General features: G+C 46.1%; 1 protein-coding gene across 2 annotated transcripts in view; it reads right to left on the bottom strand.

The window, feature by feature from the left end:
• Window positions 1-14,266, bottom strand: part of ROCK1 (Rho associated coiled-coil containing protein kinase 1) — a 120,523-nt gene extending 106,257 nt beyond the window's left edge. The window contains exon 1 of one of the 2 annotated variants that reach the window (XR_014474860.1): window positions 13,610-14,266. Coding sequence is in view for 1 of the 2 variants with exons in the window: in XM_083187542.1 (XP_083043668.1) it covers window positions 13,610-13,702 (93 nt within the window). In the remaining variant the exon portion in view is untranslated. The remainder of the gene's footprint in view (window positions 1-13,609) is intronic. The other variant, XM_083187542.1, reaches the window with a different exon arrangement.
• Window positions 14,267-14,882: the final 616 nt, after the last annotated feature.

The following is a 14,882-nucleotide window of genomic DNA, read 5'->3' as shown; positions in this document are numbered from 1 at the left end:
CAATCTGGGTGAAATAATAGTGTCCTGATGTACAGTAAACCCACAGGGTCCTAGCAATGTACCCAACTATCTTAAAGGAATATACACACAGGCTTGGGCTGGGTGATTTTCACTAAGCTTATTCAAAAAACAAAGATGAAGCCACCAGAGATACGGCTGCCATCTCCAGCCTCTTTAGACCATGTGTACAGCCAAACACAGTCAGTGGTGGCTAGTCAAAATTGGCTTTCCTGTTTGGCCAGGTGATAGCGATGCCACGGATCTCTATCCTTTCACGGATTCTGGCTAATCTTCTAGGTGATTTTGACTAGTCCAAATCGCCCCGTATATACACCCCTTTAGACTCAGTTATGTGGTACTGGACAAGATTTGCCTGTTTGGAAGCCACCAACTCGGAATTCCCTTTGCAAGGAGGCACCCCACCGTGCCAAAGCACCCAGTTTGAGAACCATTGCCATATTCTACAATGGGTTAACACCACCTTACTGTTGCAGGTAGTTGATAAGTGAGGAGAGCAGATTTTAATTTTGAAGTACTGGCGGGACGCCAGCACTTGCCGACGCTGGCGGGGAAGAAGGAGCCATTCTGCAGCTGCAGCATGGCCGTCGTTAATGAGGACCTCCCTCATCTGTACATGCAAGACGAGGAAGGGTGTCTTAAAAATGTGCAGGAGCTCAGAAGGGCAATTCTGAGCAATATTATATTCTATATATACTGAGCAAAAATATATTTTACTATCTTTTCTAGTGTGTACGGGGCTAAACAGTACAGGTTTTAATATCCATGCTTGAGCACATGTAACTTTATTACTTGTTTTGATTCTGTGCTAAAGCCTGGATATCAATAGAACCTGCACTTTAATGGTGTGAACACACGGGATGATCCAGTGGCCACGTAAATCGGCAGCCGACGGGACCATGGCAGAGAGGTTGCAATGTCTAGCAGGATGGGGCAGTGCGCGTGTATAGTCAAAATCACTAGTGTAAATCGCACTGTGCGTCCACAGCTTTAAGGTGTGGACACAATGTAATTCAGGTTAGAATTTTGACTAACCACACTTTATATTTAGACTATCTTGCAATTTGGCCCTAGGTCAGTGGTTCTTAACCTCGGTCCTCAGGACCCCCCAACAGTTCATGTTTTCCAGATCTCCACACAGAATCACAAGTGAAGTAATAAGCCTAACCTGTGGATCTTATAAAATGTGTCAGTGAGTAATGAGTGAACCTGTGTACCTGCCGGGTGACCTGGAAAACGTGAACGGTTGAGAACCACTGGCCTAGGCTAAATACATTCTAGTGCACAGTCTATTTTTCTATATGATGCTCACTAAACGAGGGCGTGCATTAGCATCGAATGAGCCTCAATGCTGTGCAATTCAGACTAACTTTCTATTCGCTTTTGACTTTATAGTAAAAAAAAATCGATAGCCCGAATTGCAACGTGTGCCTTGAGGACCAGGTTAGAATTTCCTGCATTACAGGGTACCAAATGCTAATTTATGAAGCGAAATAGGGCTCATTTGCATATTAGTGTTGATTTCACAGCTTTCATACGCACAAATTGGCTCCAAATATTTTTCATGTGTACATTTTGAAGTTTAGTAAAAATCACCTAAGCTTTTAGAAACTATTAAAGTATACGTCACATAATGTACAGTAGTGTTACTCCAGTTTTTACTGCATTTTTAAACTAATTTACCTATATACTTGAAACAAATGTGTTCCCACACGCTGGAAGGAAACAACTGCATTACTACAACACCCTGCACCACTAAAGAGAGGCTGTGAAACTAATTTAACTCAGCCGTAGCAGACCTTGTACCCACATCCTGTGACGTCTACTTTTGTTGGCAAATAACAGGTTTCTACATATTCCACCCATAAGTCACAAAGGATGTTTCTTCAACAAAACAAGACCAATACACCTGGAAGTGCATTGCATATTAATACAGAGGGCTCCGCAAGTACATGACTTGTGGATTTATTTTCATTCAGGTTCTTTGAAATAAGTATTTTGATTGTGCAGCAATGAAGTAGTACTGGAGGAAGCAGATTTATCACTTGTCTAACATTATTTTTTCTAAACCTTTCTTAACATTAACACAACCTAAAAAGGAAGCAGATTTGCACAGGGAGACCGTTTTCCTTCTCTCTATATAACAAGCATCTATTTAGGGCCCTATAATGCTTCATTCTTTCAGAAAGGAATAAAATGAAGACCTAATGCTACAGTTGCATTCTGCAATAACTATACTGACACACAGAATTATGTAACACCACGTGCTGCAAACCGCAATCCACGTGCCAAGCCAGAAAGCAATAACTAATGGACTTCTACACTGTTACTGTCCCTCATTCTGGGGCAGGTGTATTAAGCCTGGAGAGGTGATAAAGTCGGCTCCTGTCATTTTTCAAACCCAGTCTGTACCTTGACAATTAGGAGCTGATTGGCTGGTACATTCCCACCATCCACTTTATCACTTCTCCAGGCTTACTACATATGCCCCTAAAGCTGTGTACACACGGCTGTGATAGGGGCTGATATCGATGGGAATATGGTCGCTGGTGACCATATTGCCAGTGATGGTAGTGAAGTGCACGCTCCCCTTTTCAGCCCCATTCTAATCGCTGGTCGCAGGAGCTTGATCTTGTGACCAGCTGATTACCACTGCGGCACCGCCGGCAGAGGTTTCTTTTCATTAGCGACCATCTCTGGTCACCGATGAAAAGGCGGCATTGAGCGATATATCGCTCGCTGATATATCGCCAGGCAATATATCTCCGGGCGATATGTTGCCCCGTGTGTACGCACCTTTAGTGAGGGTGAATGCTATGAAATCTGGGAATCCTTCCTGGGTACCTAGCAGGCCCAATGCACAGGGGCCCCTGTTGATGTCCCTCCATTATTCCCCTTCCACCCCTCCTCATCCACCGCAGTTACAGTGCAATGGCATTAAGTGTGGAGCCCCAAACCCAGGAAGGGACAAGTTGGCAGCAGCTAATAAGGTCAGTGAGAGGCTCCAGTCACCCTTGCAACATACTAGTTAGCCAATCAATTCTCCCCTGCCATCCAAAACCGGTCTATCCCCCCTCTGCCTTCCCAGTCCCCATCTGTCTCTATCACCCACTGCAACTAGTCACTCACTGGCTCCCCATCTTCACATGGGCCAGAGAAGTAGTGCCCAAAGAATACTATTGCATCTGGGCACACCACTCGCAACTTCAGCCAATGTGAACAGCGCTGAGCCGGGAATAAACTGGGTCAGCGCCACATTGTGAAAGTCTTGGGTCTGACCTGGTTTGGAAGTGTTCCAAACCATGGGTCAGACCTGGGAATTTATCATTATAAAGAGGTATAATTTACACATCCATAAGAAAGAACAAATATTCCATAAGCAGGCAAAGTATTTTGAAAGCAGCTCTCCTCTAAGCGCTTATAGCCAAATCAAAGTTTGATTTGGCTATAACAAATTAACAAACCAGTTTCAAACCCTTTACCACTTAATTTATGATGTGTGTGCCATAATCAATAACTTTGCAACAGGTCATACTAGAGAAAGTACACAATTAGCAGATTAATATACACACACACAAAATTATTAACATTCGCCGACTGTGCCAGAGAAATGGCAATGGTTTGCAGAGCTCCATGTAACAGAACATAAACACAATCTAAATGAATTCATGCGCTTCCCATTATGCTATTAATAAACACATACAAGTCTCCAGAGATTGCTAACTTACTGTTCTTGGCAAGAGATCGTCAGAAATGTTTAGTTTAACTCTTTAAAGAAGCAAAGCATGAAGAAAACAAGAACCTCTGTTCACATGATAAAAGTTATGAATGTAGTACTGCAGTATCACCATCCGTGAGAAACATTAAAGAGCCAGAGAAAGAAAACACTTGTTGCTTACAGGGGCACCAAATGAGCAATCAGGTAACGCTTTGGCTGTAGCAGAAGGTAGAGCACGATCATCTTTACATAGAGAAGGAGCAATGGGAACAGGGGCAAGTTTTAAAAACATGTGCCCAGTACGGCTCTGGAAAGGCGATCGTTTTCCCCTTCGCCAGCTCGCAGAGGTCATAAGTACTAAGATCCTCCTGTCATTCCAGGCCTATTGTTTGCCCAAGATGACAGAATCCCTGTAATAAGTGACTTGTGTTCATTTATTTTCAATTGGCCCACATACGTAATCAGTACCAATAAGTCACACCAATGAATGGGAATGGCCCTGTGAAGTACATCATCTCCAGGAACTACCGTGATTATCATGCTACAGAACCGAGAACGAAACAAGAAATGCAATCTTAACAGAACGGTTTCATTTGTCTGTTCACGAGACATACTTTTGCAGAAAACAAACACACAATTTGGGATGATGGCCATTCAGCTCCAGACTGGAATGAGAAGCAGCTATTTTGAGCATGGTATGCGGGAGACACTTTGTGTTGTCATAGTAACAACCAGCACAAGAAACTGAAATCGCCAACTTCATTTTTAGCAATAAGTGCTCTACGCAAATGATTTCTACTGCTAAACATTCCATATTATTTAAAATGACATTCCTATGTAAAGATAGTATCTACTGTGTATTCTGCAGATCGTACCGCCTTATTTATATGGCGCCATCAGGATTCCGCAGCGCCTAACAAAGTACATAAAGATATGAGGGAAACAAAAAGACAGTGGCTTACAGTATTGGACAATGTGGGATAAGTACATCGCTGTACATAAACCGGGCATCAGCAGATATGACACCTAACTCTGCATTGTGGCAGCAGAAATTAAATGTTAGGTGCTGTTGTAGGATGTATAAAGTGTTCATTCTAGCAGCCGCTAGCTTTGGCAACCCATGCAGTTACTCTTCCCTGCCTGGGGTGTCGCTGTCTGCTGCAGTGCTTCTCGCACAGTGTGGTCTGTATATTAGCACTGGTATGCAAACCAGACCTGTGCTAGAAACACCACAGCAGACAGCGACACCCCAGGCAGGGAACAGGAACTGCATGGGATCTCAAAGATAGCGGGTGCTAGAATGAACACTACATGAAGTACATTATAATAGAAGTAAGGGTAGGCAAAACACATGTGGGAAGGCGGCCCTGCCTGTGAGAGCTTACATTCTGAAGGGCAGGCAGAGCAGGGTGACTCAGATGTGTAGACAGCATATATGAACAATGCACTTGTAGTGATCTGGGCTGCATCTCCGGGGATCTTTCCAAATCAGAACGAACAATTTTGAGATCATAAACCATAAATCAGTAGTTTGTGGAATAATAGACACTTTGATCAAATTAGTGGTAAGAAAAAGTGAACTAAAACCATAAATCATAAAAAAAAAAACATAACTAATTGAAGAGTTTATATATGCTTATAGGATTTTAAAATATAGATCTACTAAAGATTGATTTCTGCCTAAATAAAAGTAGAAAAATATATATAAGTATAAGGGGGGTATTCAATCCCTGCCGCTATTTCCGTTGGGGGAAATAGCGGCGGGCGCCTATTCAATTCTGTCTTGCCCGGGAGCATTGCAGAGGCAGATCGAGAGAACGGGCCCGACTTTAAAAGCTGCCGGGCCCGTTTTGCTGACAACGGACGTGAATGGTCGCCATCACGGACGAATCTGGACAATCCACAGCCGTTTACGTGGACACACCCCCTTTTCGATCACCAGGCGGGACATTGAATCCCACCTGGCGATATGCTGTCAAGCAAAACAAAAAAACAGGCCAGGGTCACGGCTGTCGGGACAGATCACCAGTCATGACCCGGGATTTAATGTACTACAAGGTCGAGTATCCCTTATCCAAAATGCTCGGGACCAGAAGCTTTTTGGATAACAGATTATTTCGTAATTTGGAATATATTTATATCTAAATTAAGTATCTTGCATTTATGTTGTATAAGTGGTCATTAAAACTGCGGGGCTCGCCCCAAAATACAGCAGGCTTGCTGCATTTGCAGCGAACCTCGACAATTAAGGGAATCAATGGCGAGAATTTCCCTGGAACGTTGAATACGGAGAGCGGTTGGCAAGGGGTTTTGACAACAAGCCATCCACACCGCACAAATCCCCTAACCGGCTGCATTGAATACCGCCCAAGATATCAAAGCAGTTCAGCTCCTCCTGGATGAGATATGTGAGGCGTCCCAGCTGTCTAATGGAGTGGAATGGTATTTTCTAAAGGTCCTGTACACTAGTAGGATCTGTGGTCTTTTTGTTGAAATTTCCACGCATCAGGACAATAAATTGTGGAAAATCGTACATGATTACGATGCGATGCGCGTTCCCAAGCATATCAAATCAAATTCAGAGACATACAGTATGCTGCAATAACGAATTGTATACTGTAGCAGTGAATGGGCTCGCATGCGATCTATCGTATGCAAAACGACCACATACGATGGATCACATGGGAACCAGCCGATGGGGAGCTGTTGTGTCAGTTGCTGGTGTATTGCATGTGATTCTAGCATGTAATCCTGGGAATCCTCTAAATAAATGTAGTTTACTTAGAGCCTTTTCCGCACAGAAAAACACAACAGACAATGAGATTTGTGACGGCAAAAGATCAGTCAACAATGACACACTGGGACACAACTCTTCCACAGAAACCTATGGTTAAGATATTCACTAATGTTTATTTTCCATTTAAAAGGGTCATGGAAGCATTCGTGAAGTATTTATGCACTGCAAATACAAAAGAGCCAAAGACAACAGGTAGCATTATGGAAACCACAATGCAGGTAATAATGGTAATGTTAGAACCATGGCCTCTAGTGTCAGACCCAATTAAAGGTGTTTTATAGCTGTTACAAACATATGCAAGATGCCTTTACAAAATGTCAGTGTGCCCGAGTCCTTACTAATGAGCCTGGCCTTTAACTATGCAGTCTTTTTAGCTATGGTTTTATTTAAGTGGTTTTTGGGAATGGAATTTGATTGAAAGTCTTTTAAAATAAATAGATTCTTATTCTTACGTATCAACCCTACAGAAGAATTTTATTTCACGGCTTCCACTGTATAAAGAGAAGAAAAAAAAAAAAAAACTTAAAATCAAAACAGAGCTCCCTGTTTGTTCAGTTGTCTTTCCCTAGAAATGTTCTTCCCCCAGCTTTCCTTGCTGACCCAGCATGTGGTTTAACCATTGCCTGTCTGTGATTGTCCAGCAATGGACCTTGTACTAGAAAATGACAGTATATTTTTACAATTCTCCACATTTTAAAGCAATGATCTAATATTGCTTAAACTGAACCTTAGCAAAACAATTATAAAACATTTGTTGGTTTCTTAGCAATATCCAACACACCCAGAATAGTGAATTTTAACCATTCATTGCTTTCCAAAACAACAGCCTTGGGAATGTGACTCTCCCACAATGTCTTTCATTTTGCTATGTGACAGTGCCCAAGTATAACAATACGTTTCATCTTACTGAGAGTGGAGGAAATCAAACTTGAAAGAAGCAATACCACAGTTTAGTTCTTCATTAAAATGCAAGTTAAGCATTAACCCCTTCAGTGGCAATCCCGGAAATTTTCCGGGCCAAGCTGCGGTGCCTCAGCGGGCAGTCCCGGAAAATTTCCGGGCATGCCACAAATATACAGGTGTGCGCCAGTTGCATCACCTCACCAGCGACCCCCACTAGGCCGCTCCCTCCCCACCTCCACTGTTGTGGGCCCCCCCTCTCACCTTCGCTCCGGCTGTCGTACGCCGGAGCTCCCCTGCCGCCGCAATTACTTCGGGAGAGACGGCGGCAGGCTCGGGGATGTTCAGCAGGGCTCGGGGGACTCGGGATCGCTCGGGTGTCCGAGTCCTCCCGAGCCGCCCGAATATCCCCGAGCCTCCGTCTGCTGCCGGTCAGTGTGCTGCTGATTGGCAGCGGCAGGGGAGCTCCGCTGAAGACCACTGGAGCAGAGGGGCTGGGGGGTCACAAGAGGGGAGTGGGAGCGCTGAGACTCATCTACCCCATCAGTGGACGTTTTTTCTGGGACAGGAAACTCACCACTGAAGGGGTTAATATGCATTCATTTGCAAAATGATTGTAGACAGAAAACCTGTAAGGCTACCAGACACAGGTTCTTGGGCTATTAGCATGGTATTGTATAGCTTGGGATGTTAGTCCTTTGGGACGTTAGGGGTCTAGTGTCTGAAGGGTCTAGATATAAAGGGTCAGCTTTAAATTAATAGTAGCATTATACCGGCGTTAAACCGAAGGAAACCAGAAGGCAAACAACACACCAACATTACTTCTGAACGACTGCATCAAAACCACATAACTCAGGAACATCATGTGGCCTTAACTTACCTTTGCCATGAGAACACCTGGACCAGGCCCACCACCCCTATGGCTGAGAACACCAGGCCTACCCCTCATGCCACAGGTCACAGGAGACACCCGGCCGGACGGAGTGTTGCAGCCCCCGGCAGCACCATTGGCCTGGGGTACCTCCCAGGGAAGGTAGATCCCCTCCGCTCCCTCACTCATGGACGTGGAGGGCCTGGCAAAGGCAGGACCCAGCACACTTGGCGACCCATTCCCCCCCCCCCCCCTCCTCCCTAAGGTGTGGATCGTATTGTCGACCCGACTTAGATGGACAGTCATTAGGTCGACAGGCAGCCAGGTCGACAGGGTTCTAGGTTGACATGGGTGAAGGTCGACAGGTGTCTAGGTTGTCATGGTTTTAGGTCGACATGGCTTTTTTCACTGTTTTTTTACCCGAATGTCGACACAGTCTCTCCCTACAGGAAGATGGCCTGTTGAGCCCTTCATGATGGCACCACAAATGGCTGCATAGGAACTGTGCACTCAGCTATATGTAACCCCATGCCCCCTGTGTGATAACTGTACTGTCTCTGCTATAACTGTGCTGTCTTTGCTCATACTGTTACCTTTCTGGCTGCTGCAATGACCAATGGCAACACTGATGGCTGCCTAGGCGCTGTGCAGCTTGTCGGGTATGTGTTCCCTGCTTCTATATGCCCCCAGGGTACTTCTAGCGTATACCTGTATGTGTTCGCATATCTGTCGCTGTTTACCTGTACCTAACAGGCTGTTGCACAGCAATCCAAGTGAAATTCTTAGTAAGCGCAAGTATACACGGCCAATAAAGTGGATTCTGATTCTGCTATGTGATAGAGACAAAAGGTGGGCTAGAAAGTCACCGTGGAAACAAAGCTGAGAGGTGTACACAAGGTTCTCTCACATCATATGCCATGCGACTGTGGTCACCATAGTAGCTGCATATTCCTTTAAAATCTGCAGAAACAGCAATCATTAATAGCAGGCTGAAAAAAACAAAAAAAGGAAAACCTATCATTAACAAACTTTTACTTATTTTATGGGATTGATGCTTCAACTTTTTTACTTTTCACACTAAACTACTTTATTTTCTGTTGCAACAGATGCTTTATTGTTAGTGGACTTTTAATTATAGTCTACATACTAATGAATCGTAAACAAAAAAAATAATAATCAAAGCATTACAAAACAAAAACTATGTGGCAGCACTTTGTAGGACTGCACATTAGCATTTCCCACCCATATGAAGAGATGTTATACTTTGGGGGAAGCTTTTCTTCATGTTTGTCCTGCACATACAGACTGGATATCGTTACGTAAAATGGCTAAACCCATCTAAAGAGCTGGCAAGATTGCCCAAAACAAGGACTTTTCAACAGTTTCTGCTCACGTCTACAGGAGGCTGCAAACAGAAATCATGCTACCATGTCCATCAGGGGTGTGGTATGGCGATCCGACATTGGGATCCCAACATCGGAATCCCAACTGCCAGTGCTCTGACAGGTGGGGCAAGCGCAAAGAAGCTCCTTGCTGGCTCACCATGCATGTCACGCTGCGGGCTCTTGGTTCTATTCTCACTCTATGGGGGTCGTGGACCACCACAAGGGAAAATAGTCAGTTGGGATTCCATTGCAACATTGCAAAATTATAATCATACTTCCAAACTCTGTCCATGGTTTAAACCCCTCAATATATCAATATTACCATGCAGAAAATAATATAACTGATAAAACCATTAGAAAGTTATAGCTAAAATAAAAAAGGCAAATCCATAAACCCAAAAGATTCATGTTTGATAACGCTACACTAAAATAAATAAGTTTTAATTAGATGGGTAAGAATGTTTAACAACATGGTACTTGAGTATTATCAGGGCACCCAATTAGCATATGTACCCTAACGTACTGAAATCGCATCACATCGCATGTCCCATTTTAGTGCCGTGCGATGCAATGCGATTTTCCGATGTAATTTATTCACTGCTCTGTTGCTGTGGGCGGATCGCATCGCATGTGACCGCACGCAAAATCACGTCATTTACTTTACTATACACTTCTATGAGTTGCAATGAGATTTAGGCAGCCCCCCACAATCCACGCCACCCCGAAGCGAGGGGCGGCGGAACGCGTCCTCCCGACCTTTTCATACCCCCACTATCCACGTCGGCGTGGAGTGGATTTTATATAGTGTGGCGAGCGCAGCGTGCACCGCGTATTACGCGTGCGCTTGCCACGATTCGGGCTCGGTGGCTCACTGTGCTCGCCACACTATATAAAGTCAACTCCACGCCGACGTGTATAGTGGGGCTATGAAAAGGTCGGGAGGACGCGTTCCGCCGCCGCTTGCCACGCTTCGGGGTGGCGTGGATAGTGGGGGGGGTGCATAAATTTCCACAGGTTGTGAGATGGATTCTATGATCTGACCTGCTGCACTTAAGATCTGAAGATGCTACCAAAAGCAGCTCAGTTTTACCGTTTGAGTTTTTTTATCAGAAGATGAGCGGCGGGGTGGACGGCTTTCCATAGCGTTCTGCTATGGAAAGCCATACACCACCAGTAAAACCATTTGGACTCACACTCACGGAAAATCGCTCAGTGTGTATTTCCCCATCATCGTTGTGCATACATGCTGGGCAAAAATGTCCAGTGTGTATGCACCCAACGACCAGTATACTGGATTTGCAGATCTTACGTGAAATTACACACATCGTGTGTCTGGGAAGCTGCTGGGGAGTTAAAGGGAAATTGCTTCTGAAATCTTAAGGTACATACACACTGGGCATTTTAGCCCAGTGTGTATGCACAGTTATGTTGCAGAAAATCACTGGTCTGAAAATTGAATCTTGCCCGTCCTAGCAATTTTTGCACAGGACAGCTTTCCTTTCCAGGGTGCTATGGAATGCCGTCAACACCACCGCTCAACTGCTGGTATGGGTGGCGGCTGTCAATGTCGGAGCACGCATCAGTGCTCACCACCCGGGCGCTTTTGAGCTGAAAGTAGCTCCAACAGTAAAAGTGAGCTGCTTTCAGACCAAAATTGCCCACTGTGTATGGGCCTTTAAGCTGGCCATACATTTAGACAACCAGCATCCGATCCAAGTCATCTAATGATTTCCCCAGCAGCTTCCCAGACACACGATAGATCTTAAGGTGCCCAAACACGGTGCAATGTGCTCCGTGACTTTCGTACTAAACCTGCCCTTATCAACAGCTGGAGCATCAAAGGTTCCCCATTACAGGGTTAATGCTTTTATATTCCTCTATGCTTTTGATAATTACTCCCCTAAGATAATAGACACAATCAACATATGTCCTTCAAAGGCTTTATGGTTATCATACAGAAATGTGTAAGAAAGCATAACAGTCCTGTTCAAAACAATATAGCACAAATAAAATCACAATTCCCCTCAGATGACTTGTATATGTACTTAAATATTTTACAATGAACAGACAAGGCAATTAAACCTCAAAACTAGTATGCCCAGTACTAATCAAAATGTGTGATGGCAGAACTCAAACAAACCTACACACTATCTTTCTCACACATGCACAAGCACAGAAGGTAGCAGACTAGCTTTCAAAACTTTGAGCGAGCTTACTAGTCTAAAATCTTGTCTTTCTTCATTGATAAGGTGAAGAGTGTTAAGGAGCCCATACACTTATCAGATTTCACCCATTCCCGATGGATCGGGCCCAAATCGGGTGAGTTTGACATCCCATCCGAACCGATGCGCAGATGGGATAGGACCCTTCAGCGGCACATTGCGGGCGCTTTTTAGCACCCTCGATGTGTTGGGGCTGATCCATAGGTGTGTGCCAGTGGTGAAGCACCACTGACACACACCTATGTGCAGGGGCCCGGTCTGCGCTGAGCGCACGGGGGGGGGGGGCGGGTGACCGTGGAGCGGCAGGGCAAGCAGTGTCCAGAAAGCGCTGAGCTGGAGGATGCCGTGCGGCAAGCGGTGGCAGAATTTTAAAAAAAGAATTCAAAAAGACTGCCAATAATACTGCCAAATAGTTAGTGATCTCTCCCGGGGAGCTGCCAGGGGAGCATAAGAGAAATTGGGTCCGACTTGTCCACTAGTGTATGGGGCCTTTAGAATGAACAGTGATAAAAATAAGAAATACATGGTGGTGTTTACTCTAGGAGCAGGGTAGTGAGGAGGGCAGAATTACATTTTGCCAGAGCTAATTTTTATGCCGCCCATACACGGTATGTTTTAGGCTGCCGATGCGATGCGCGCTCCCACAAACATCGCATCATACAGTCCAAAAAGTATGCGCTGCAGGTATTTTTTGAGCTAGATCACATCCAGTTCAAAATATATAGATACGATGCAATCTAGTTCAAAACGCACCGGGGATGGGCAGCATTAGACATGGTTAATTACAATAGTCACTACATGTGTGCAGTTTTGTCCAACAAAATTATATGTCCATCTCACCCTGCACCTACAGCGAACACTATACTATAAGCATGGGTTCTCCAGACCTTAAGTACCAACAGAATTCCTTAAAACGTGACCTGTAGAGAAAACTTGAGGATTGAGGTGGAGAATCACTGACCTATATAGAGTTAGCTGCTGTGACTGATGCAAATTGCTAAGAGATACTGAAAGAGGAAGAAACATCAAGCAAGTAAACTCTGAGTACAACTGATAGCATGTGAGGGCCCTGTGATCCCAAGAGGTTTCAGATACTTGGAAATCACATCTATTTATTCATTAACATTTACGTACCACTACCAACTTCCATTGCATTTATTTTAAATTGCTAGAGTTAGCTCTGATACACATGAGCCCTTGATAAACAAAAAAAAAGCAACATGAGCACCTAACAAACAAACAATTTGGTGGGGGGGTTTTCTCTCCAGAAAAAGAAATGCCATCAGCTCCAGAAGAACAGAAGGTACTTTAGCATTATGCAAGCACCAACACAAACTTATGACTATATACCAACACATATACACTTATTCTGCACACTGCCCATTGTGTAATGCATAGTATAAAGGGGCAGTCGTGTTATGTCAGTGCACATGCAGGGTACAAAACTCTCCTTCTGGACAGGTTAGTATTGCCAGCACAGGAAGCCGGGCAGTGCAGTAGCTGCCTGGGAAGTTTGAGGCTCTCCTGTACAAGACATGATGCTGGGGGATCTGATCTCCATCCCAGGGTCGGGGGTAACACCATAGTGGCAGCGGGCCCCACAGCAGTGACAGGCGGCTGGGGACATGTCAGCGCCGCATTTGGCTGTCACCTCGCCTATGGCAGCCTGCAGGAGGCCTGACCCAGGGGAGCACTCACCAGCAGGCAGTCCGTGTTCACCTCCGACTTGGGGTCCCGCAGCAGGACATCGATCTTAGCGAAGCGGGACTCGAAGCTCTCCCCGTTAGACATGGTGCGGCTGGGGGGCGACAATCCTTATCACAGTGCGGGGGCGCCCTCCTCCTTCTCCGTAGCTCGGTGCAGGGATCCGGCTGTGCGGGCGGCTGCGTGCTGCGGGGATCCCTCCCTGTGACGCGGAGATCGCTGTCCCCTCACCCCCACCTCAGCGCCGGGCTCTGCAGCAGCGTAACGGGCCCCGGCATCCTCCTCCCCATAGGCCGCCGGACACATACACACACAGGCCCGTCCCTCCACTCCTGGCCCCCGGGCTGCACTGGCTGAGCACCCGGTGACAGCTGCTGGAGTGCAGCCGGCGTCTAACTTCCCTCTGTACGTCCCGCCTCAGTGCCGGGAGCGCAGGCTCATGTCTTGCAGACAGCACTGTCCTTCCTTCCCCCGGGGGCACATAGGACGCGACGCGGCTGTGCGGCCTCCCTCCTCCTCCTGCAGCGGTGGCGGCAGCTCACACAGATGATGGAGGTGCTGCTAGTGCCTCTCTGGCTCCTCCTGGCTGCGCGGCTACACCAACATGTCCGCTTCCTGCTCGCACGGACACGGCGGCGGCTGCTGGGAGGGAGGGGGAGAGAGGGAGTGCGACTGCGCAGGCGCAGCTGAGGCGGGACGGGTGGGGGCGCTACCTGAGCGTCTTATTTTTTACAGTAGTACATAAAAGCTTTGTGATTTCTTAATATTTTCCTTTGTAAAAATAAATCAGACACTGTCCTGTCACTACTGTGCTGCAGAGACAGGGGTATGTACCAGACAGTGATGTACTCACTAGCCATACCTCCCAAATGGTGAGTAGGGATGGCGACCAACTATAAATTATTCAAAATCATTGATGGTTTATGACCAATGTAAAATAGTTTTGCCATCGATGGGGGATAATAATAGTTTCCCTCCATCCAGGGCCTGTGCTAGGGTGTTCGACGCCCTCCTGCAAACTACAAATTAGCTCCCTCCTAAACTGTACAAAGGGACAGCACACACCGAAAGAAAGACATGTGGTCTTGCAAGGAAGGGGCATGGCAACACAATGGATTCAGTATTGAATCCCGGCGGTCAGGATCCCGGCGTTCAGAATCCCGACGCCGGAATCCCGACAGCCGAAATGCCGACAAGGGGGGGACGTGGATCGCCCCCCCTTGCGGGCTCGCTGCGCTCGCCACGCAGCGGGCCCGGTGCCTCGCTA

This window comes from Crinia signifera, chromosome 5, assembly GCF_055691185.1.
Source record: "Crinia signifera chromosome 5, ASM5569118v1, whole genome shotgun sequence".
Lineage (NCBI taxonomy): Eukaryota > Metazoa > Chordata > Amphibia > Anura > Myobatrachidae > Crinia > Crinia signifera.
This window is presented reverse-complemented; position numbering and strand designations above follow the sequence as displayed.